Raw genomic sequence first — 19,766 nt, forward strand, 5'->3', positions numbered from 1 at the left:
TGTACTAAAACCTGCGTCTCCTGCTTTTCCGGCGCGGATTTAGTTTGCATTTGTCTTAGTTAGGTGTCTCTTTCTCCTACCAGTCTAAAACCCCCGAGGGCAGAGCTGGTCTCTGGACAGAGGCTTTGCACCGGTCCATGACGACCGTGGGACTCCCACTCTGGCTTCAGTGACGATGCTCCCCAAGCAGCCAGCCTGTAAAAGGGGTTCTGCAGGTGACATTTCGCCTGACTCTGAGTTTAGGATGGCCAGCTGGATGATCAGCATAGTCCAGGCCAGACACATGCTCAGCAATAAGAGGCCAGCAGCACGATTATGATTATTTTGCTTTTAGTTTCTACTCTGCTGCCAAAGACTGAGGCTTGGGACTTGGAAAACATGCCAGACGGGGTTTCAGGAGGCAGGGTCAGCCACCAACACCTCTTGGGGCCTGGCCACTGGGCCTTAGATGCCCCCTCTGAAACATGAGAGGACGAGGCCTCCAGTTCTAAAGGTACGCAGAGACCAGGCACTGCGATGGTTTTCACACTTTAAAGAAACATTGGCTGAGCAGGTCCTGTGCCCTGGTCTGTCCCGGGGGACTGCACAAAGCTTTCCTCGTGGACTCTGATTTAGTTGTAACAGGAGTCCTGTGAGGCAGGCACTGCCACTCTCAGTGCAGAGATGGAAACATTCAGCTGAAAGAGGCGAAATGACTCGGCCAGGTTACTGCCGGAGTAAGGGGCAGAGTCCTGATCTGAATCTAGGTCTCCTAACGTGGCACCTCATGTGTTTTCCACGGCACCATGCTGGCCCTGGCACGGAGGATCGCAGAAGGGCCAATGTGCATCTCATCAGAAACGAGGAGCAATTCCTCAAGCACTTCAAGGCCAGGGTTGAAATCAGTTCCTCCGTAACCCCCAGGGACGGAAACAAGAAGTCACTGCCACTCCTTGCCCAACTCACCCTACTCCCACGCACAGCCCGCAGACAGGAAGAAAATAAAACGCTTCTCACCAGCATACTCGCCCATGTTGATCTCCTCTTCAAAAACATCACTGAAACCTTCGCCGGAATTGAGAAGGTCTAATCTACCATCAATAAACTAGGAAAGAAAGAAAGAACAGAACTGTGCACACGGGCACAAGGAGCAGCAGCGCTCAGCCGGCACCTAGTGCATGACCAAGGAACGGCACACCTGCCAGGGCAGGAAGGGCCTTAGGAACTGCGCGTTTCAAAGAAGCGCGTTTCCAAACTCTGGCTGCGGGGCCATGATAACCTGTAAACCTGCATGGCATATCTGCCAGGGCCTGCCTGTTGCTGAGCACCCTCCTCACCCAGTCCCCGTCCCCAGACCCTCTTTAGCTGCGGGAGTCCCACCCATGCCTGTAGCCTCAGTGCTCAGTGAAGGCAGCTACAGACCCCCCTCCCCCCACCCTGTCCTCCCAGGAATCCAGAGGCAGGCCAAGCTAGGGAGGCCAGGCACCTGCTTGAAGAGCTGCAGCTGGGTGGCATTCTGCAGGAACTGCCTCATGGCTCCAGAGCGATAGTGGGACACGAAGTCCTCCTCACAGAAGGTGATTGGCTCCCCCTGGGAAATGGAGAAGGGGAGAGCATGGTTAGAGGAAGCGGTGTGGGGTCAGCTCTTAAACTCGGCTAGGCGCTAGGCGGTGCTTCTGCATCTGCTAATTAGAGTAATTAGATCCTCATCTTCTTGGTGAAGTGGCTGTTATCGTTGATGGCATTGTCATCTCTGGATGAGAAGGCGGTGCCAGGGAGGAAGTCATTGCCCAAAGTCACAGAGCCTGTAGGAGGCAGAGGCCGGGTTCAAACCCCACCCCCACCCCTTGCATATCCCAAGAGCAAGTCAGCGGATGGACCCTCCAATGCGATGATTTCCAAACTTTTCCTTTTAGAAGCCGGACCTTCTTCGGACAGCACCTGAAGCAGAAGCAGCCCTGCTGCGTGAAACAGCCCGCTGCTCTGCGGCTGGCTGGGTTCTCCTGGCTTGGAGGTCTCCCCTCCTCACCCCCTCCCCACTCCCTGAACCTTACAGTTCCAAAGGCATCAGTTGTGGAACACCCTTTGAAAACCATTTGCCCAGTGATCTTAACCAATAGCAAATGATCACTTAAAAATAATTATTTATATGAAAAGCAGGGATGATTAAAAAGAAAATGTACCATCCAGTCAATTTTGTGCAAATGCTGTTTGATAAGGAAGTTTGCTTTTACCAAACTACATTTTATGAGTCAAGAAAATGACACCCTAAGCTTAACAAACATCCCATCTTGTAGTCAACACCCCAGTCCTTCTTTGAAGGATCCGGAGTGCTCACCCACACAGAGAAGGCTTTAGTTTTAACGGGGTATTCTTAATTCTGAAAGATCAGACTTTTATATCTTGAACTGACTTAAAGGTACCCCTCGCTTCACAGACTTGGTGGCAAACACAGAGATGTTTGAAGCTCCACTTTTATCCTGTTTTAATGAGTTACCTAAGTGTTAAATTTACTGTCTAGCTGTTATAAATTCCAAGAGTTCCTCCTGCTTCAATCCAGCCAATATTAGCTCAGCAACTGGGCAGACCTGTTGCACAAGGGCTGCAAGGATGGCCCCAAAAAGGTAGGGTGAGGGGAATATTTATTTTTAACAGTTACACCCCTAATTTTACAAAGGATCTGAGGCAGCTTATATGAGCACACAGAACAAAGAAAAAAAGCAGAGTTGGAAAAGACAAATATATAAAATGTAATTATTTGGGAAAAGAGTATAGGATTTCTAAAATTAAGTTACAAAATCAGCTCTGAGCTTCCTGGTTGTTGAAGCAAAAAGGGAAACAATGCAAATCTTACATTGTCTATGAGAAAAAAGCCTACCAGTTCCTCAGGGGAAGACAGTTTTCATGCCATTTATTACTGGTGCAGCTTTACATCTTCCTTGCAAGGAATCAGCTGGTGATAACCAGCTAGGCAAGCGGAAGGCCATTCTGTGGCCTGAGGTTCTGCTTCTCACCCTTGGGACCAGAGCAGGGCAATGACTTCTCTCTCCAGGTGATCTCCATCAGCACCTGAAGCTCACACGCTAAGACTCCTAATAAATAGCGTCAGTTCTGATGTCTTTTTGAGTTCCAAAGCTATGTCACCATTCCCATCTGGATGGCCCATTAGCACTTTAAACTCAAAATGGCCCAACCCCCTAATTATTATTACCCCATTTGGATTGCACCCCAAATCTATCTACCTTTCTTTCTTTTTCTCTATTCCTTTTCTTTCTTTCTCTTTCTTCCTTCCTTCCTTCCTTCCTTCCTTCCTTCCTTCCTTCCTTCCTTCCTTCCTTTCTCTTTCTTTCTTTCTTTCTTTGTTTCTTTCTTTTTTTCTTCCTTCCTTCCTTCCTTCCTTCCTTCCTTCCTTCCTTCCTTCCTTCCTTCCTTTTTCTTTCTTTTCTTTCTCTCTCCTTCCTTCCTTCCTTCCTTCCTTCCTTCCTTCCTTCCTTCCTTCCTTCCTTCCTTCCTTCCTTCCTTCCTTCTCCATACCTACCCACAGTAGACCTATCAGACTTCCTATTCCTTCCCATTTACCAGTGAAATCTCTCAGATTTGTCCCTGCTCTCCATCCCGCGACTGGCACTGAGCTGTGGAGGTTTAACTCCATACCCCTTGCCTGTGTCACTCCTCCCAGTGCCTCTGATTCTTCAGGCAGAAGTGACTTTAAAATGCAGATTGCGTCGTGTCACTGTCCTAGTCAAGAATTTTGCAGAGACGTTACATTTGATCGTTTGATTAATGTCTGCTTCTTCCACTAGGCTATACGTGTGCAGGAAGGGTACCTGCTTTGCTCAACATTGTACACCTGGTGACACGTGTGTCACATATATGGGTCCTGGTGGGAGCGGAAAGTCTTAGCTCCTTAGCTGGGCACACAAACCTTTCCTGAGCGGACCCTCGCTTACTTTTCCAGAGTCTTTCTGTGTCCCTTTCCGCGGCCCCCCAAATACCTTATGCTCCAAATGCACCTCCTAATCACAGGTTGTGTCCTTTCCCACTTGCTTTCTTGCTTTTGCCAGTTTTATTCCTTCCACGTGGACTAACCTTCTTGTAAGCACAGGTCTTTTTGCCACAGCCACTCACCCTGCTTGGTGCTCCCTCAGTGCCTCGTGCACCCCGGGGGGCTGTGTAATCTGTACCAGCATCCCCTGTGACCAGGAGCTGGAGAGCGCATAGGCCCTGCTGGATTCATCAGTGCATGGCCCAGCCCCATTGGAAGCCCAGGGATGGGGTTAAAGAACCAGAGAATGAGCTTGACTCTGGTTCCCATCACAGGAGCCCTGTGGTCTCTGTGGGGCAGAGCCACCGCTCCCCTGACAGGTAAAGAGGACTCAAAGCACAATGCCAGGTGGGTGACACTTGTGTCCAGGGAGTTGAGAGCTGCTTAAGGAAATGCTTGTTGAGTTGTTAGCATTCACTCTGGAGTTTGGGCTCAGCATTGCCAGGAAGGAGAAGTCTACTGAGGGATCAATAAATGCAAGAGTTTGCGGCTGGATCTGTAGGTGAGGGTAGCCCGAGGCAGGATTTAGCGGCAGGAGAGCGCGAATCTCATCCCTAGGGGGACACAAACATTTTGGGCCTGTTGTCTTCTTACTGGAGGTGACACTCTCCCGGATCAGATGTCTGCGTCATAAAAACAGACCAGAGGACATGGGCACAGTGGGAAAGATTCAGGGGAAATGTGACACTGGGGACTTTTTCTGCAAAGAGCTTGAAGAACAGCATCAGCGGTGTCAGTCGACGTGGAAATAAATACTAGCACCCAGTACAGTGTTACTGGGGTGTGTGGGGGGCCACGACAGGCCCACAGGAGTCAGAAGGGGGAAAGGCTAGTCCTCCCAGGGCAGCAGGGCAGGAGATGTGACTGTGGGCACATGGTAGTGGAGCCTGGAAGGGTGAACAGGAATTAGGTGGGCACGCTCCACCCATTGAGGGCGCTGTCCTAACCCTGCTGAGAGGCAGGGACACTGTACCAGGGTCCTGTATAAAGGTCTGCCTGGCAACAGGCACAGAGGGCTCATTCCCCTGGAGTTCCCTTCTTTTTTTTTTTTTTTTTTCGTGACATATTGTTATTGATTTCAGAGAGGAAGGGAAAGTGAGAGATAGAAACATCGATGATGAGAATCATTGACTGGCTGCCTCCCGCACACCTGCTACTGGGAATCGAGCTCACAACCCGGGCATGTGCCCTTGACCAGAATTGAACCCAGGACCCCCACAGGCCGATGCTCTATCCACTGAGCCAAACCAGCTAGGGCTGGAGTTCCTGTCTAAGAAAATGACAATTATTAACATTTCACCTAATCTTTACAGAATAACCGAGGCAAGGCAACTAGCCCAAGATCACATAACCTGTAAATGGCAGAAATCAGGCTTTGTACCCTAGTGGCCTCTGAAGCCCAGGTGCCGCCATCACCCACATGGCCCCCTTCTCTGACCTTAGTTCTAACTGTTTGCACCCCGGCATCTGCTGGAGAGCAGGAGAGGTCTTCTCAAAGGTGGAACCCCTCAGGTTCTCCTGCTGAACCCTCAAAGCACCAGCCACGCAGAGACAAGCGGCCCCTGGGAGCAGGTGAGCAGGTGTGAAGGATCTTACTGCCACGGGCCCGCCAGGATGCCAAGTCCCTTCCACTAGCTTGTCCAGCTGTTTCCTGCAGCTGAACTGACCCCCTCACCCCCATCCCGCCCTGGCCCACTCTCTGCAGTGGAAGAAAGGCAAGGTGTCTTGCTAATTCCCTCCTTTGTAAGAAGGGCGGATTGAGTTCTCCTGTTAGGCTGATTAATTAAACCTTTTGTCTTCTTAGGCGACACTCTAGGAGCTGGGGCTCCTGGCTGATGGTGACATTAATCCAGGGAAGCCAGGCGAGAGCAATCAAACTTAGATCGAATTAGAGTTTTCCATCTATGACCCGCAGCACAGTGAAACACAGCTGCTTAACCCTATCAGGAACTTTGTCACAAAACGCTAAGTTTACTCTCAGATCATCCTCTTGACATATGGAGTCAGTAGAAAATCCCATTATTAATGAGTAAATCTTTGTTAACAGGTGAAGTTGGCAATTCCAAAGATTTTTTTGATGTTTCCAGAAATAAATGGATTTTACCCACAGCATTGTAGCTACTGGCATAAAAATAAAATCTCTCATCAGATTCTTCAGCAACTTTTCTTGTTCTGCTGATCCATATAAAGTATTAAATTCTTATTTTCTCTCATAAATTTAATTTTTATCAAGATTTTATGTGACTTACTAGTACTCTGAGCCTAAGGGAAAAAAGGTGTTCTCTCTTTATGGGTCTTGTTTAAAATAAAATTTTAAAAAAGCCAATTCATCCATCCAAACATTTAAGAAACACCTATTATGTGCCAGGCTCTATGTTAGGAGAATATAAAGATGAACACAATATAGTTCCTCTGAGTAATATTAATAATCCAGTGAGGGTTGGGAACGGATGAGGGTATAGATGACAGAACAGCAGAACGTTATGTTGACAGCAGCATTATTCACAATAGCCAAAAGATGGAAGCGACCCAAGTGTCACAGATGGATAAACAAAATATACATACAATGAAATATTGTTCAGCCTTAAAAAGGCAGGAATTTCTGGCACATGCTACAATATAGATGAACCTTGAAGACATCATGTGACGATTTCTCAATGCTGGCCCATCTCATAGGATTGCTTGGGTGATTAAAACAGATTACAACAAACAGATACTCCACATATATTTTCCACAAATTGCCATCTTCTTGAGTGCAGAGAACCTTGAAGACATCATGCTAAGTGCAATAAGCCAGTTGCAAAAGGACAAATACTGTCCGATTCCACAACAGAGCAGTCAATGTCGCAGAGACAGAAAGTAGAAGGGGGGTTGCCAGGGGCTGGAGGGTGGAGAATGGGGAGTTGTTGTATAATGGGGACAGAGCTTCAGGTTTGCAAGATGATAAAAGTTTGGGAGATTGATGGTGGTGATTATTTCACAACAATGTGAATGTATTTAATTGCCACTGAACTGTATACTTAAAAATGGTTAAAGCATAAATTTTATGTTATGTATGTTTTACCATAATTAAAATTTTTTTCTTTAAATCTAAAAAAAAAAGGAAAGAATGACAGAATGTTTATAATTGTGGAAGGTGAGCAATGGGTACATGGAAGTTCATTTATTTTGTAAAGATTTGAAATTTTTCATAATAAAATGTTAAAAATCAAAGCTGCTGTTATCAAGGAACTCTGCCTGGTTTGGGAACAAACAACTACGGCACAGCATGACAACTGGCACAGCAGAGGGCGGGTTTTGTTATTTCTGGAAAAGGCACCTTTACAAACTTAAAACATTGGTTTAAAAGTTTGATCCAGTTAAGGTAACACAACAAGGTGGAGAGAGATGTCTTGGTGTCAGAAAGCCCAGGACTTGAACCTGGCCTCTGACCACACGTGACCATACCAGCTATGTGACCTCAGGTGACCTGTCTTTCCTCATCTGTGACGATTTCTCAGTGCTGGCCCATCTCATAGGATTGCTTGGGTGATTAAAACAGATTACAACAAACAGATACTCCACATATATTTTCCAGAAATTGCCATCTTCTTGAGTGCAGAGATTGGGTTTTACCAGGACTAGAACCTAATTTGGGGAACTTAATGCAAAATGAAAACGCAGGAAAAAAGGACTGTTAAGTATAAAACTGTCGTACTAAAATATAAAGCTTTTTTTCTTTCATTTGTGGTTTCTTTCTAGACCTATCGTGGTGTTTTTAAAATTTACTATTTAATGTCATTCTATGTAAAGGAAAATAAAAATTTAAATTATTAGCAAGAATTTTACTGTTCAACTTTATATTGTGCAGTGCCAGTTTTAAATGCTAACATATGTGGAGTCATATTTTGTAATGAGTATATGCATTTGTATTTTCTTCTTACCAGGCCGTGGAAATGCCGCACAAAAACGAACTCAACTGTTATTTCAGTTCTTGACTTGCGCACAATCTACTACCGTTCTCTACCTTTGCCTCACCGAGGAGAAAGGACAAGCAACTGTGGTTGCTCCATCTTTTCCTCTCCTTATATGACATAATTTTCACAGTAAGTGGCTGGCTAGTGCAAGGCAGTAACATGAGTAAGAACTCTATGGGTTTCCGTGGTCATTCATGCTCCTTAGAACACCACTGCCTTCTCTCACTGCGGAAGCCAAGCTGGCCTCCAGGGGCTGTCAGTGCCCCATTACTCAGTCTTAGACCTGCACACGCTGGCCTTGTATAAGCGCGCCAAGTCTTGCTGAACTCCCACTTACGGGGGCGGGCACTGGAACTCCATGCCATGGGGCATCAAGAAGCTACATTGGGGTGGCACAGCTCTGCGGAGGAAGGGCATGTGGGTATCTCCTCTGCACATGTTTGAACTCCACTGTCCCATCAGACCTCACTCCCCAAACGGGTTCAAAGGTAAACTTAAAGAATCTCAAGATGCGACAGCAGAGCACTGAACCTGGCGCAGGGCCCTGGGGCTGCCAAGTCACACACCAGTAGGGCCTGTCCAGGGCTCACACTTCCTTTTCTCTCCTGTCCCTTCATAGGCTGAATACTCAGAAGGGGCTCTGGTGCTCGGCTCTGTTTGCCACCTGACTCGGCAGCATAGAGCAGCTTCAGGCAAGTTTGTGGGTTGATGGAAGTGGGGTTTCTAAACTCCTTTTTTTTTAAAAATATATTTTATTGATATTTTACAGAGAGGAAGGGAGAGGGATAGAGAGCTAGAAACATCGATGAGAGAGAAACATCGATCAGCTGCCTCCTGCACACCTCCCACTGGGGATGTGCCCGCAACCAAGGTACATGCCCTTGACCGGAATCGAACCTGGGACCCTTCAGTCCGCAGGCCGACGCTCTATCCACTGAGCCAAACCGGTTTCGGCGGGTTTCTAAACTCTTGAGCACCACCCTCAATGCCCTTGTGACCCTTTCCAGCTGACTCTTCTTGCTTATGACATCCCATTCCCCCTCTGTCCACAAACCTGTTTTGTTTGAGTAATTCTGGAGTGTCGACCGCCTCCTAACCTCTGCATGCACTCTCAGGGCTCCGGCCCCTCTCTTCATGTCACCTCTGTGAAAACCCTACCTGATGCCTTCGACGTCCCTACGCCAGCACCTCCTTCGCCAGCCAATGTCAGCTCCTGGAGGGCAGGCTCTGATCCACTCTCAGTGGCTGGCAAGCAGTGTGTGTCATCTGTGCCACTTCAGAAGAAGACAGGACACTGCCCCTGTGTGCAAGTGACTGCACCTCTCACATCCTGTAACGTGGGGAAGACTACCTGCTTCAGCGGATTGCCGGGGTAAACAGGAAGGAGCTAGATGATGGTTAGCAGAGCTAACCTCGGCCATGCAATGGAAGCACCAGGGCCCCTTTTAAAGTCCCCAGTGCCAGGTAGTTTCCAAAATTCCCCAGGTGACTCCATTGTAGTCAAGTCTGAGGACCACTGGTGTAGGCAGAAATGACTGGTGCCTACACCAATCAATATTCATTTTTTAAAATTTAAGAAAAAAGAACTAGAATAAAGCAGCCAGGGAATCTGGCCCCATTCATTACCAGCAATCCCTACCTGGTTGCATTTTGTTTAAATGCCTCCAAATTCCCAAGAAAACATTTAAGTCATTGGCTGAAGGGCAGCACAGCCAAGAACCTGGCTTGTAAGTGTGAAAGGTGCTTTTATCATCTCTCACAGGAGCCAGTACTGCCCCACTGGCCACGTGGAAATTTCCCTCTCAGCATCCTGCTCGGGCTTCAGCACCACATCCAGAACTGAGTCTGAAGGCCAGCTCCTCACAGGATCAGGAACCAGGGTGAATTCCAGCCGACACCGAGAAGGCTGAGTGTGGTGAACGCCAGATCCTCACTGGGAGGCAGGGCGGGAGGGAGGGCTGGGACAGCAGGATTAGATTACAGTAACTCTGGGTGAGCCCGATGCAGGCAGGAGTTTAGGGAGAAGGGACCCAGTGTCGACTGAGCACTTGCTCTGGACCAGCCTGCCCCCCATGCTCATTGAATCCTCGCCAGAACTCGATGTTCACACATCTCCCATTTTACAGATGAGGAAAGGAGTCCCACAGAGGCCAAGTGCTTGGCCCAAGGTCCCAGAGCTAGTGGGTCTGAATGACTCCCAAGTCCAAGCATGCTCTCCCCCCACCCTCAGAGGCATAACCTATACACCCGGGGCCCCCAGGGTGGACTTGGGAAGGTGGTCGCTGCACGGCCACAGTCAGATGGCTCTGGCTGGACTGGGCCAAGCCACGGTTTGGGCTGACAGGACCAAGACAGCCTTCTGAACCATTTGTGCACGAGCCCAGGAACACCAGGGACAGACTCCCAGCTTGGGCCCCTGTCACTGTAACAAGCCCTAAACAAAGAATCAATGTGTTATTGTGAAGCTGGCGCCCAGTGCGGGTGATTTAAGTTGGGGAAATGTGGGTGCCTGACAAAAGCTACTCCGATGATTTGCAGGGGCAGGGATGGCCCAGCCGACAGTATTTGCCCATTCTGGCCAGCTGCTCCGGTACTGACAGAAGCCCCCACCCACACTCGCTAGATTACAGTAAAGACATTCAAATCACAGGCGCGTCGGCCCACGCCTTGGCTCCTCTGTGCCAGCAGCCCCTTCCTTCTGCATTAACCGAGACACACAGGGAGAAGTCAGGAAATTCTGATTAGCGCAGGAATGGCAGATGAGCGGGAAGGCTGGTGGAAGCCAAGGAGACACAATGAAGTGGGTCTTCACGCATACTAGCTTAAGATTTTCTTTCCATTAGAAATGCAGGTGGGAGTCGGCTCGGCAGGGAACGCAGGTGCAGTGATTAAAAACAGCTACCACTTACTGAGCACTGACTCCATGCTGGGCGGGTTTACATGCATTATCTCACTTGGTCTTCATGGCAACACCGACGATGGTGCTGTCAGGCTCTCCATTTTACAGACAAGGAAATTGAGGCTCCGAAAAGTGAAGTCACCTGACTAAGGCTGCAGAGCTGGTCAATGACAGAGCCAGAGTTTGCAGCAGAGTCTGCCTGGCCCTGGGGCTCATGCAACACAATATTCATTCTCTTTAAGAGAAGTGATCACAAGATAGTATTTGACTTATCAGCTGCCACCGGGGCTGCTCTAGCAATTCAAAGTGATGAACCATAGGCTGTGATGAAGGGAGTGGGCTTTGGAGAAACGAGTGTGAGCTCTGGCTCCACAGCATGCGTGCAGAAGCCATGTCACCTCTTGGGACCTCGTTTTCTTTCTGATATGCTGAAAATAATAATCCGTACCTTGTGCTGTAAGCATTCAGTGCCATCCAGGGCAGCGGCTGGTCACGGGGGGAGCTGACAAGGTGAGCTGGTGGCCACCCCGTGCTGCAGCACAGCCACAGCTCTCTTCCCAGTAGGGAAACCACGCAAACTCGCCGCTATCTCAATACCAAACACCTCCTGGCTCAGCCACCGAGGCTGCACCTGTTTGCACCACATGCCCAGGACATATGTTGGGTCAGTGGAGTCAAGACCAGAATCCGAGAAAGGAGAAAAGGACCCAGGAAGCTGTCTTCTGTGAGTGGGACGCAGCAGGCACAGGATGCCTGGGGCTGCGGGCTGGATCTGCAATGACCCACTGAGAGGCTCGTTAGCTTCATCTTGCAGAGGGAGGGGACTGGACTTGTCCAAGGCCATGGAGCTGGGAAGAGCCAGAGCTGTACTTGAAGTCAGTTCTGTCTGACCCCACAGCCCAGGCAGGCTCTTCCCACCACACCCCACAGCAGGGTGAGCATGCTCAGTTGCCCAAACACATTTTTCTCTGGGTTTTCAGGGAATTCAAGACACAGCAGATAATTTTCCACACAAAAAGGTCCCTTTGCACATAATGCAGCCGCAGCCCAGGGAGCCCAGTCTCTAGATCAGGCAGTGCCTGGGGACTCCCAAGAGGCCAGTGCAGCCCAGAGCTCCATGAATGGGGAAGCAAGAGAGCCCCTGTGAGCCTCAGTTTCCTCATCTGTAGTTGGGGATATTACCTACTTCGTACTGACAGGTTTGAAGTGATTCACCATTTGTCAAGGGGCCGATACTGAGTAGCACGCACCAGGTGCTCAATGGAGGTGACTGTCCTAACAGCTCTTTCAGATGCCCTTTGACAGCTGGGTGTTACATCTTGTTGGAACCTTCTGCACCTGTCACTCAACAAACACCTGTGACTGAGGTGCTGGGAGAGCACAGCCAGGGTGACTGTCGGGGGGTGGGGGTGTCACCTAAGGAAGTCCACATGGGGACAAAGTGATATAAAACCGAGCCCCAGGGAGGTGCAGGCACTCGCTAGATGGGCGAGCAGAGGTGGGCATGAGCGCAGGAGCAGGGCTGGGATGACACGGAGCTGGTGGTCCTGGGGTTTAAGGGGCACATCCCAGATGGGGTGAGTGAGAGAGATGCTGATTCTCTCCTTTCTTATTTGGGGGGCATCTTCCCTGAGAGCCAGAGATCTGAGAGGTGGTGGATGCTGGACCCGTAGAATACAGAACTGCTGAGAAAGATGGAAAAAATAATTATTCAGCACGTGCTGGCAGCCTGCCCTGAGTCACCCACCCAGGCCTGAACGGAGCCTCCCGTGTCCGAGGAGTGAACTTCACTCACAGGGAAACTTACCGAAGGGGCTGCATTTACTCGAACCCTCCCCCACAGGCCAGGCTACTCCAGCAGCCACCATGGCCCTCTCCTTCCCTTGGCCCCCAACCCTGCAGATCCAAGTGGAGTGCATGCTTGGAGAGAAGCCTTCCAAGGCGTGACCCTGTGCATCTCCCCAACCTCAGCTCCTCGCTTCCCCAGCACCCGGCGTCCCCATAACTGGGAGCCAGTTACAGTTCTCCCGACGGGTCTGTAAGTCTCCTGCCTTTGCATGTGCTGTGCCCTCTGCCAGGAAGTCTTCCTACCCCTGCTTTCTCAGGATGTGAAGCCCCCTCTCGTCTGTGAAGGATGCACTAGGGGACAGGCCCTGGGACGCTCCCCTGGCCTTCTCCCTGCCTCGGGCTGGGTTAGGCCCCTGCTCTGGGTTCCACAGCCTCTGTGCTCACCCACTACAGCACTGACTGCCACCAACTGCACTGCCTGGCTGCCGGGGGCCCGCACTGGATGGCAGCCTCCTTGAGGGTCTGGGTAGTGGCTTGTCTCTGCACCTGCAGTTCCTAGCACAGTGCCTGGGTCAGCGCAGGCACTCTGATGCTGCTGATGAATTATTCACTGCAGATAAGGCAACAGGAATACTTCTGAGAAAGAGGCCAACAGGGTGGAGAGCAAGACAGACTGACTAAGGGTGTGAGACCGAGGATTCGTAGGAGGGAGGGAGGGAAAAGGGAGACCGTCGTGTGTGTGTGTGTGTGTGTGTGTGTGTGTGTGTGTGTGTGCGCGCGCACGCGCGCGCGTGTGTGTGTGTGCAGGGAGGGAGGCGGAGGCAGGAGTGCCGTCTAATTAGACCACATGTGCAGAGCAGCATCTGGCTCAAAGCGCAGCAGTTTACACGGCTCCTGGAGTTGTCGTGGAGACAACCACATGACCAGCCCGGAGCTGAGGCTCAGGGGCAGCAATCCAGATGCACTCCTAACATATTCTGACAGAGAGCAGATGGGCAGCTATTTGCAGGGCCAAAAAATGCCAACTCCGCTCCCCTCCAGACCCGCGTGCCCTCACTGATCATTTTCATCTTGTAAAGTCATTCTTATCTGCCCTGCAACCACCAGTTCCTCCCGTGTAGGAATCAGTGTGAAAGCTGCTATTTTTGTAGTTTCCCAACCATCACAACTTCCGGCCTGCTCCTGCGGGTGAGGGAATGTCACCAGCTTTAATGAAGGGTCCTGATGCTGGGCTCCACGGCTGCAAGGCTCCACTCCCCCACCCCCATCTCTTCCTCCATGAAAAGTGTCTAAATCTCTCACTCGTCAGGCCACACTGCACAGACCCAGGCTGTGTGAGTGTGGGAAGGGCACTGGTTTTGGTGGCTGAGCTCCCGGTCTGCCACCAACTGCACTGCCTGGCTGCCGGGGGCCCGCACTGGATGGCAGCCTCCTTGAGGGTCTGGGCAGTGGCTTGTCTCTGCACCTGCAGTTCCTAGCACAGTGCCTGGGTCAGCGCAGGCACTCTGATGCTGCTGATGAATTATTCACTGCAGAATTATTCACTGAGCGTGCACTTGGTCTCTTTAAGCTTAGTTTACTTCTCTGTAAAATGGGCTTTGTAACACCTACTTTCACAGGATTATTATAAGCATTAAATTAAATAATTATGGAAGAGTGGAAGAGCCCTGGAAATTATAAAACCATATATATATATATTTTTTTTTTTAAACTGGGAAACAGTTCTTTATAAACCTTAAACATTTTAAGCAGAAAGCTCCTATCAGCTGAGTAGTAGGAAGATGACAAAATCTTAGGTTCTGTATGAGACTACTTTATACCGCATGTATGGCCAGTGTCTCTCACTAATGTCTTTGGGAAAACATCTAGTGTCGGAGAGTTGAGGTGGGTTTGAATTCTGGCTCTGACACCTGCTAGCAGTATGATCTTGAGTAAGTAACTTGAAACTCTTCACAGCCTCAGTTTCTTCATTTGTAAAATGGGAGTAATCACCCTTACCTCCTATGAGCTAATTCTGATGGTAAGAATTAAATGGGACAATATGTGTAAATTGCCTAGTGCATGGTGAGCACCCAATAAATGTTCATTCCATTTCCCTCCTCCCTGGTCATTTAACTGAATCATTAAGACTGAGGCTAAGAGTAACAAGCATGGGTTCCGGTAGAGTGGATTGGAGTCCCACTTACTGGCTGTGTGTAGCCTTGGGGAAGGACTCATCTGTTCTGAGCCTCAGTTTCCTCTTCTGGAAAAGGAGAAGAGGACCGACCTTGCCCTGTTGTGTGGCTTAAAGGAAACAACGAGCATAAAGCAGTTAGCATCCAATAAATGGTTGTCGTCATGATTCTCCTCATCCTCACTGAGAAATCCTCAACCCCTTGGGGGAAAATGACACCTTTTATGTGGGTCTAGCCTGGGCCACAGATGCCACATTGGCTCAAGAGAAGTGCGTTTCCTTTTTGATGTCTGGGAAGTGAAGTGAAGTGAGGCCCCACCAGAGGTGTGCGCTCCTCCAGGCGCACAGGACAGGCCTGGCCCGCTGCCTGAGTGGCAGGCAGAGCAGGCTGGTCCAGGTGCAGGGAGGCCTATTTATCAAGCACGGCAGGGTTCCCACTGCCGCTGGCCTGCCTGCCATCGCAGGTGTGGGGAAGGCCCTGCTAAAAATACTGCTAACGTGGGTTTGATGTCGCCCAGCAGAGACTAATGATTGTTTTAAGTAAATATTAATTATAGGAGTTACCCAGATAGAGTGCTGGAGTGGCACAAATATTACTGCTTCTACCTATGTAGGTAAAGCGACCATTTGGAAAGACGGAAAGACAATTTCTTATATGCTTCCACTAGAAAATTATTTTAATGGCTGGTGGGCTGTAAATATTTGGGGATTCTTGGTTAAAATATTTTGAAAGTGTCTTTATATATGAGATACAGGGGTTTCCTTATTTGAGAGATCATCTTCTCCATAACAAATTGCTGATTCAGTTCTATGGAACCCTTACTACGAAAATTGTCACATGGTGTGCAGACCCCAGATCTGGTTGAAGGCCCAGAGTACTGGCTGCTGATCTTGGGCAACAATCCACACAAGAGCCCGGATGTGGGGGCCACCAGCCTTGGGAGGTGTTCTGGTTCGAGCGCTTACTGCTGTGTCCCCCTGGGCATGTTCTCTTCCTCTCTGAGCCTCAGTTTCTTTACCTGTAAGGAAAGCTATTTACTGTCACTTTGCTAAATGGTTCCTACATCTCCTGTTACAAGGAGATTCACCTTGTGAGGTCCTCTTCAGTGAAGGTTCTTGAGCCATGGCTCAGACCTTCACAGAGCTGCTCACATGATTCTACTGTGTTTGGGTGGGAGGGCGTTGGTATAACAGTAACAACAATAAGACACTTACATGTGTTGACAAGTGCCAGGTGCCTTTCTATGTGGTTTACATGTATCCACTCATTTAATTCTCATAACCACCACGTAAGGTAGGTATTACTGCTTTCTCCATTTTACATTTGGGAAATTGAGGCACAGAAGAGAGCTAGCTTCTCTAGGTCCACACAGCAGACTTTGACCCAGGTGGTCTTGGTCAGTTTGTGCCAGACCTAGACTAGTAAGTGCCAAGAGGGCAATGGCTCTGAGCCTCTTCTTTATCACCTTGTTTCCAGTGCCCAGGCAGACCTTCTGGAGCAGGTGACAGATATGTTCATGAAACTGTTAGGTAGTTTTACAAAGGCTATTATCTCACAGCACCCCAAGGAAGCTGGGATCATACCCTCCATTTGCAGATGAAGTAACTGAGGGCAGGACAGTGCATCAGCAGCTGAAGGCCCCTTGAACAGTGAGTGGTGGGATGGCGATTTGAGGCCAAGCCTGGCTTGCTCCTGCTGTAGTCTAGTGAGCAAACTCCTGCTCCACAAGATGGATGAAAAGATGAAAAGGACACGAGGCCTCTTATAAACAAAACTGCTTTCCAAATCCTTCCAACACACTGCCTCTGTCTCTTCCAAAGTGGTTAGCACTCAACGAACATTTGCTGACTGAAGGTGAACGCACCGATGGGGACTATGACCTCACGGATCTTGGAAAACAGGTCTCGGGGGGTCTTTGTGCCTGGGCTCTTTCACTGGGACATGTGGACAACAACTGTCCCCATGAGGCCAAGGTGTTCACTAGACAGGGGCCCAGAGTCTGACTTTCTAGAACCTGGATTCATGACCTCTCAGTTCTCTGTGCCAGGTCCCCATGGTGGTAGACAATGCTGAGAGAGGAGTGTGACTGCTTCTGGCCCAGCAGGACTTGGGAGGAACGAAGTCCAGGTAACCAAACCCGACCTGACCTTGCTCTGCAGAAATCCATTGTGAAAACCCCAATCTCTCTCGTTACAGTCACATTATTAAGTCTTCCAAAAGCTTTTGGAAGACAGTCTGATTCCCAAGAAATGGCAGGCCCTTCCCAACACCATGGCTGGCAAGTGTCTTATGTTTTGGAATATTGAATTAACATGGCTGTCCTTCGTTTCTTCCTATAATAACAACAATAATAATGACAACCATTTACTGAGGGCCTGCTATTCATTTTTTTGGTATTTATTGTTTAGGAAGAAGTATACAACTTACTTTGAAACATATTTAAAAAATAAGATGTAGTGATAGATGGAGAGATATATAATAAAGCAGTATAGTAAAATGTTAATGGCAAATTGAGATGGTAGGTATGTGGGTGTTCACTATAAGTTTCTGTCAACTTTTCTGCATATTTGAAAAATTTTGTAACAAAATTTTAGAGAAAAAAATCCACAAGGGACATGCTATACTGGACTTCAGGGGGCAAGGGAGGTGGTGGGAGGTGCTACTCTACAATCAACTCATTTTGGGGGATACCAAACATGACATCGTCTATTCAATTTACTGCTGATCTACTGACAGGGAGGTATTAAAAGGGAGTTACAAATGAAAACCCCCCAAACTATTTATTTATATCTACTAGGAGCCAGGCACTGTTTAAGCCCTGGAACAGTAATAACCAAACCAGTCTGAGCTCACTCTCTTCCCCGTCAAGAGGTGGGGACACCACATACATGAACAAACAAATACATATGACACGTGCGTGAAGGCATGTGCCTGCACAACAAGTAGGTGGTGTGGGGTTCACATCTAGGCACATCTACGCCTGCGGTATGGGTTCTTTCCTCTGTCACCCCCCTGCCGCCTTTCAAAAGGGCGCTAACATCATCAAACCTCTTTTGCTCTGATGAGAGGAGCTGCATGGAAAAATGACACCCAGATCATTTCCAGTTTCATCCTAGTCATTCTCTTGAAAACCCTGCCCCCTCATCAGGCCGAGTGCCAGAACACCAGCAGACACCTGTTTTAATTCTCCTCACTTGGGAAACCTTTCAGCTTCTAAGGTGGCTTCCCAATATTGACCTCGTCGAATCCTCACATGACCCTGAAAGATAGTTCTGGAATTCCTGTAGTTAGCAGCCCACTGGACCTGAGAGGGGCTGTCCACCCAGCCCTGCACTTCCCTCTGCCCCAGGGCCAGGGGGGCTGCTTAGTTTGGCAGAAGGAAAAGAGAAGCTGCCCAAAGAGAGCACCTGGACGACAGGGTTTCGACTGGACAGTTCCAGGCCTCTCACTGCCCACTGTCCTGACTGCCCGTCCAGGACCCAAAGGCCTCCTGCAATAACCCCTCTATCCGGACAGCAGGAACCTCTCGCCGCTTGCTTCCTTTAGAAGATAACTACAGAGTAATTTGTGGTTCTGGCCGGGGGACTGTCAAAAGCCATTCCAAGAAGACCTGGAAGAAGACTTTATTTAGCAGTGATGAATGGGGAAGGCAAATGCCAGCAGAATTCATTTTACTAGCAATATATTCCTCCTCCCCCTAAAAGAGCTGACAAAACGAGCTGGTAATAATGAACAGTTATTTTAAAGAAATACAAGATAACAGATTTTTCTGCTTTAGGGCCACCTCCTTTACCGTCTAAATATTCGTATCCCCTGAGCCCTCCCTTGGGCCCTGTGAGGCTGTCCTGGTTGGTTCCCAGGCTTCCTTGTCTCCTCCCCGGCCTGGCTCTCTCTCCACCCAATCCCGTTGTCACACCACCCTGGAGGGATCTTCCTAAAGGGCCACTCAGACCATCTGATCACATCACACCCTTGTGAGGGCTCCAAGGCTCTTCTTGGTTGGCATGCAAGCCCCCAAAGGCCCCACGAGCCATAGCTCACTCACTGCAAACTGCCTGTGGCTTCTCTTACACCACATTGTTTCAGACCCCCCTGCTTCTCCCTCTGCCTGGAATGCCCTTCCCTCCCTTTGTCATCACGTTGACTCCTACTCATCTTACAAGGCCACGCTCAGGTCTCACAGCCTCCCTGACCCCTTGACTGTCCTCTCGGTCTTCCTTTGGGCTCCCCTGAGCCTACCTCCATCTTATTATATAGTTTCCTGCTTCCTCACCAACCTCTCCCTTGAGATACGAGCTCTTTATGGGTAGGAAGGGAACTGCCTTATGGCCCACAGCACCCTTCCTGAGCACACAGCCTGGCACATTAGGGGCACTGAATACCTGTGTTGAATGAATGAACAAATGAATGAATGAAATGTCTCCAATCCTGTATGGAAGTGGGTCCCATGAAATGAAGCTGCTTTTTGAAAAGTAAAAGAACACAAAGATAGTTCAAAACAGACCCACACTATCTCAGAATTCTTCCTGAAGCAGAAGGCGTCACAGCAAGGCTGCAATTATAGACGCACGCACACACGTACACGCACACATTGTTTAAAAAAATTCATAGAATGTACTTAACACTGATTTTTTTTTTCTTATTGGAAACCTGTTTACAATCTTGTCCACTGTCAGTCTTAAATGTCACTTTTCAGAAAGATGGCTGCTGCCAGGAGAAATTTATTTTCAAATTGAATCACAGCATGTTCATGCAGAGAAGCGCCTCTTTTGAATCTCCAAATTGGAGGGAATTCAGGGAAGAGAAAGCGAGGTGATTAGAATCTTTAGAGGCTGATTCAGAAGGAGAAATTATGAGGCTAAAATATGCATGTGTGAACTAAACAGCAGCTATTAGTTGGTGGAGACGGCAGGATATCAACTCCC

The 19,766-nt window shown here is 48.9% G+C and overlaps 1 protein-coding gene across 2 annotated transcripts in view; it reads right to left on the bottom strand.

The window, feature by feature from the left end:
- The window catches only part of DENND1A (DENN domain containing 1A), a 479,039-nt gene that overhangs the window by 64,126 nt on the left and 395,147 nt on the right, over positions 1–19,766 (bottom strand). For both annotated transcript variants that reach the window (XM_080668038.1, XM_080668037.1), the window contains exons 14-15: positions 1,466–1,570; positions 997–1,084 (exon numbers count right to left, since the gene is read on the bottom strand). In XM_080668038.1, coding sequence (XP_080524164.1) covers positions 997–1,084; positions 1,466–1,570 — 193 coding nt within the window. The remainder of the gene's footprint in view (positions 1–996; positions 1,085–1,465; positions 1,571–19,766) is intronic.

The sequence above is a fragment of the Plecotus auritus genome (genome assembly GCF_963455305.1).
Source record: "Plecotus auritus genome assembly, chromosome: 5".
Classification (NCBI taxonomy): Eukaryota; Metazoa; Chordata; class Mammalia; order Chiroptera; family Vespertilionidae; genus Plecotus; species Plecotus auritus.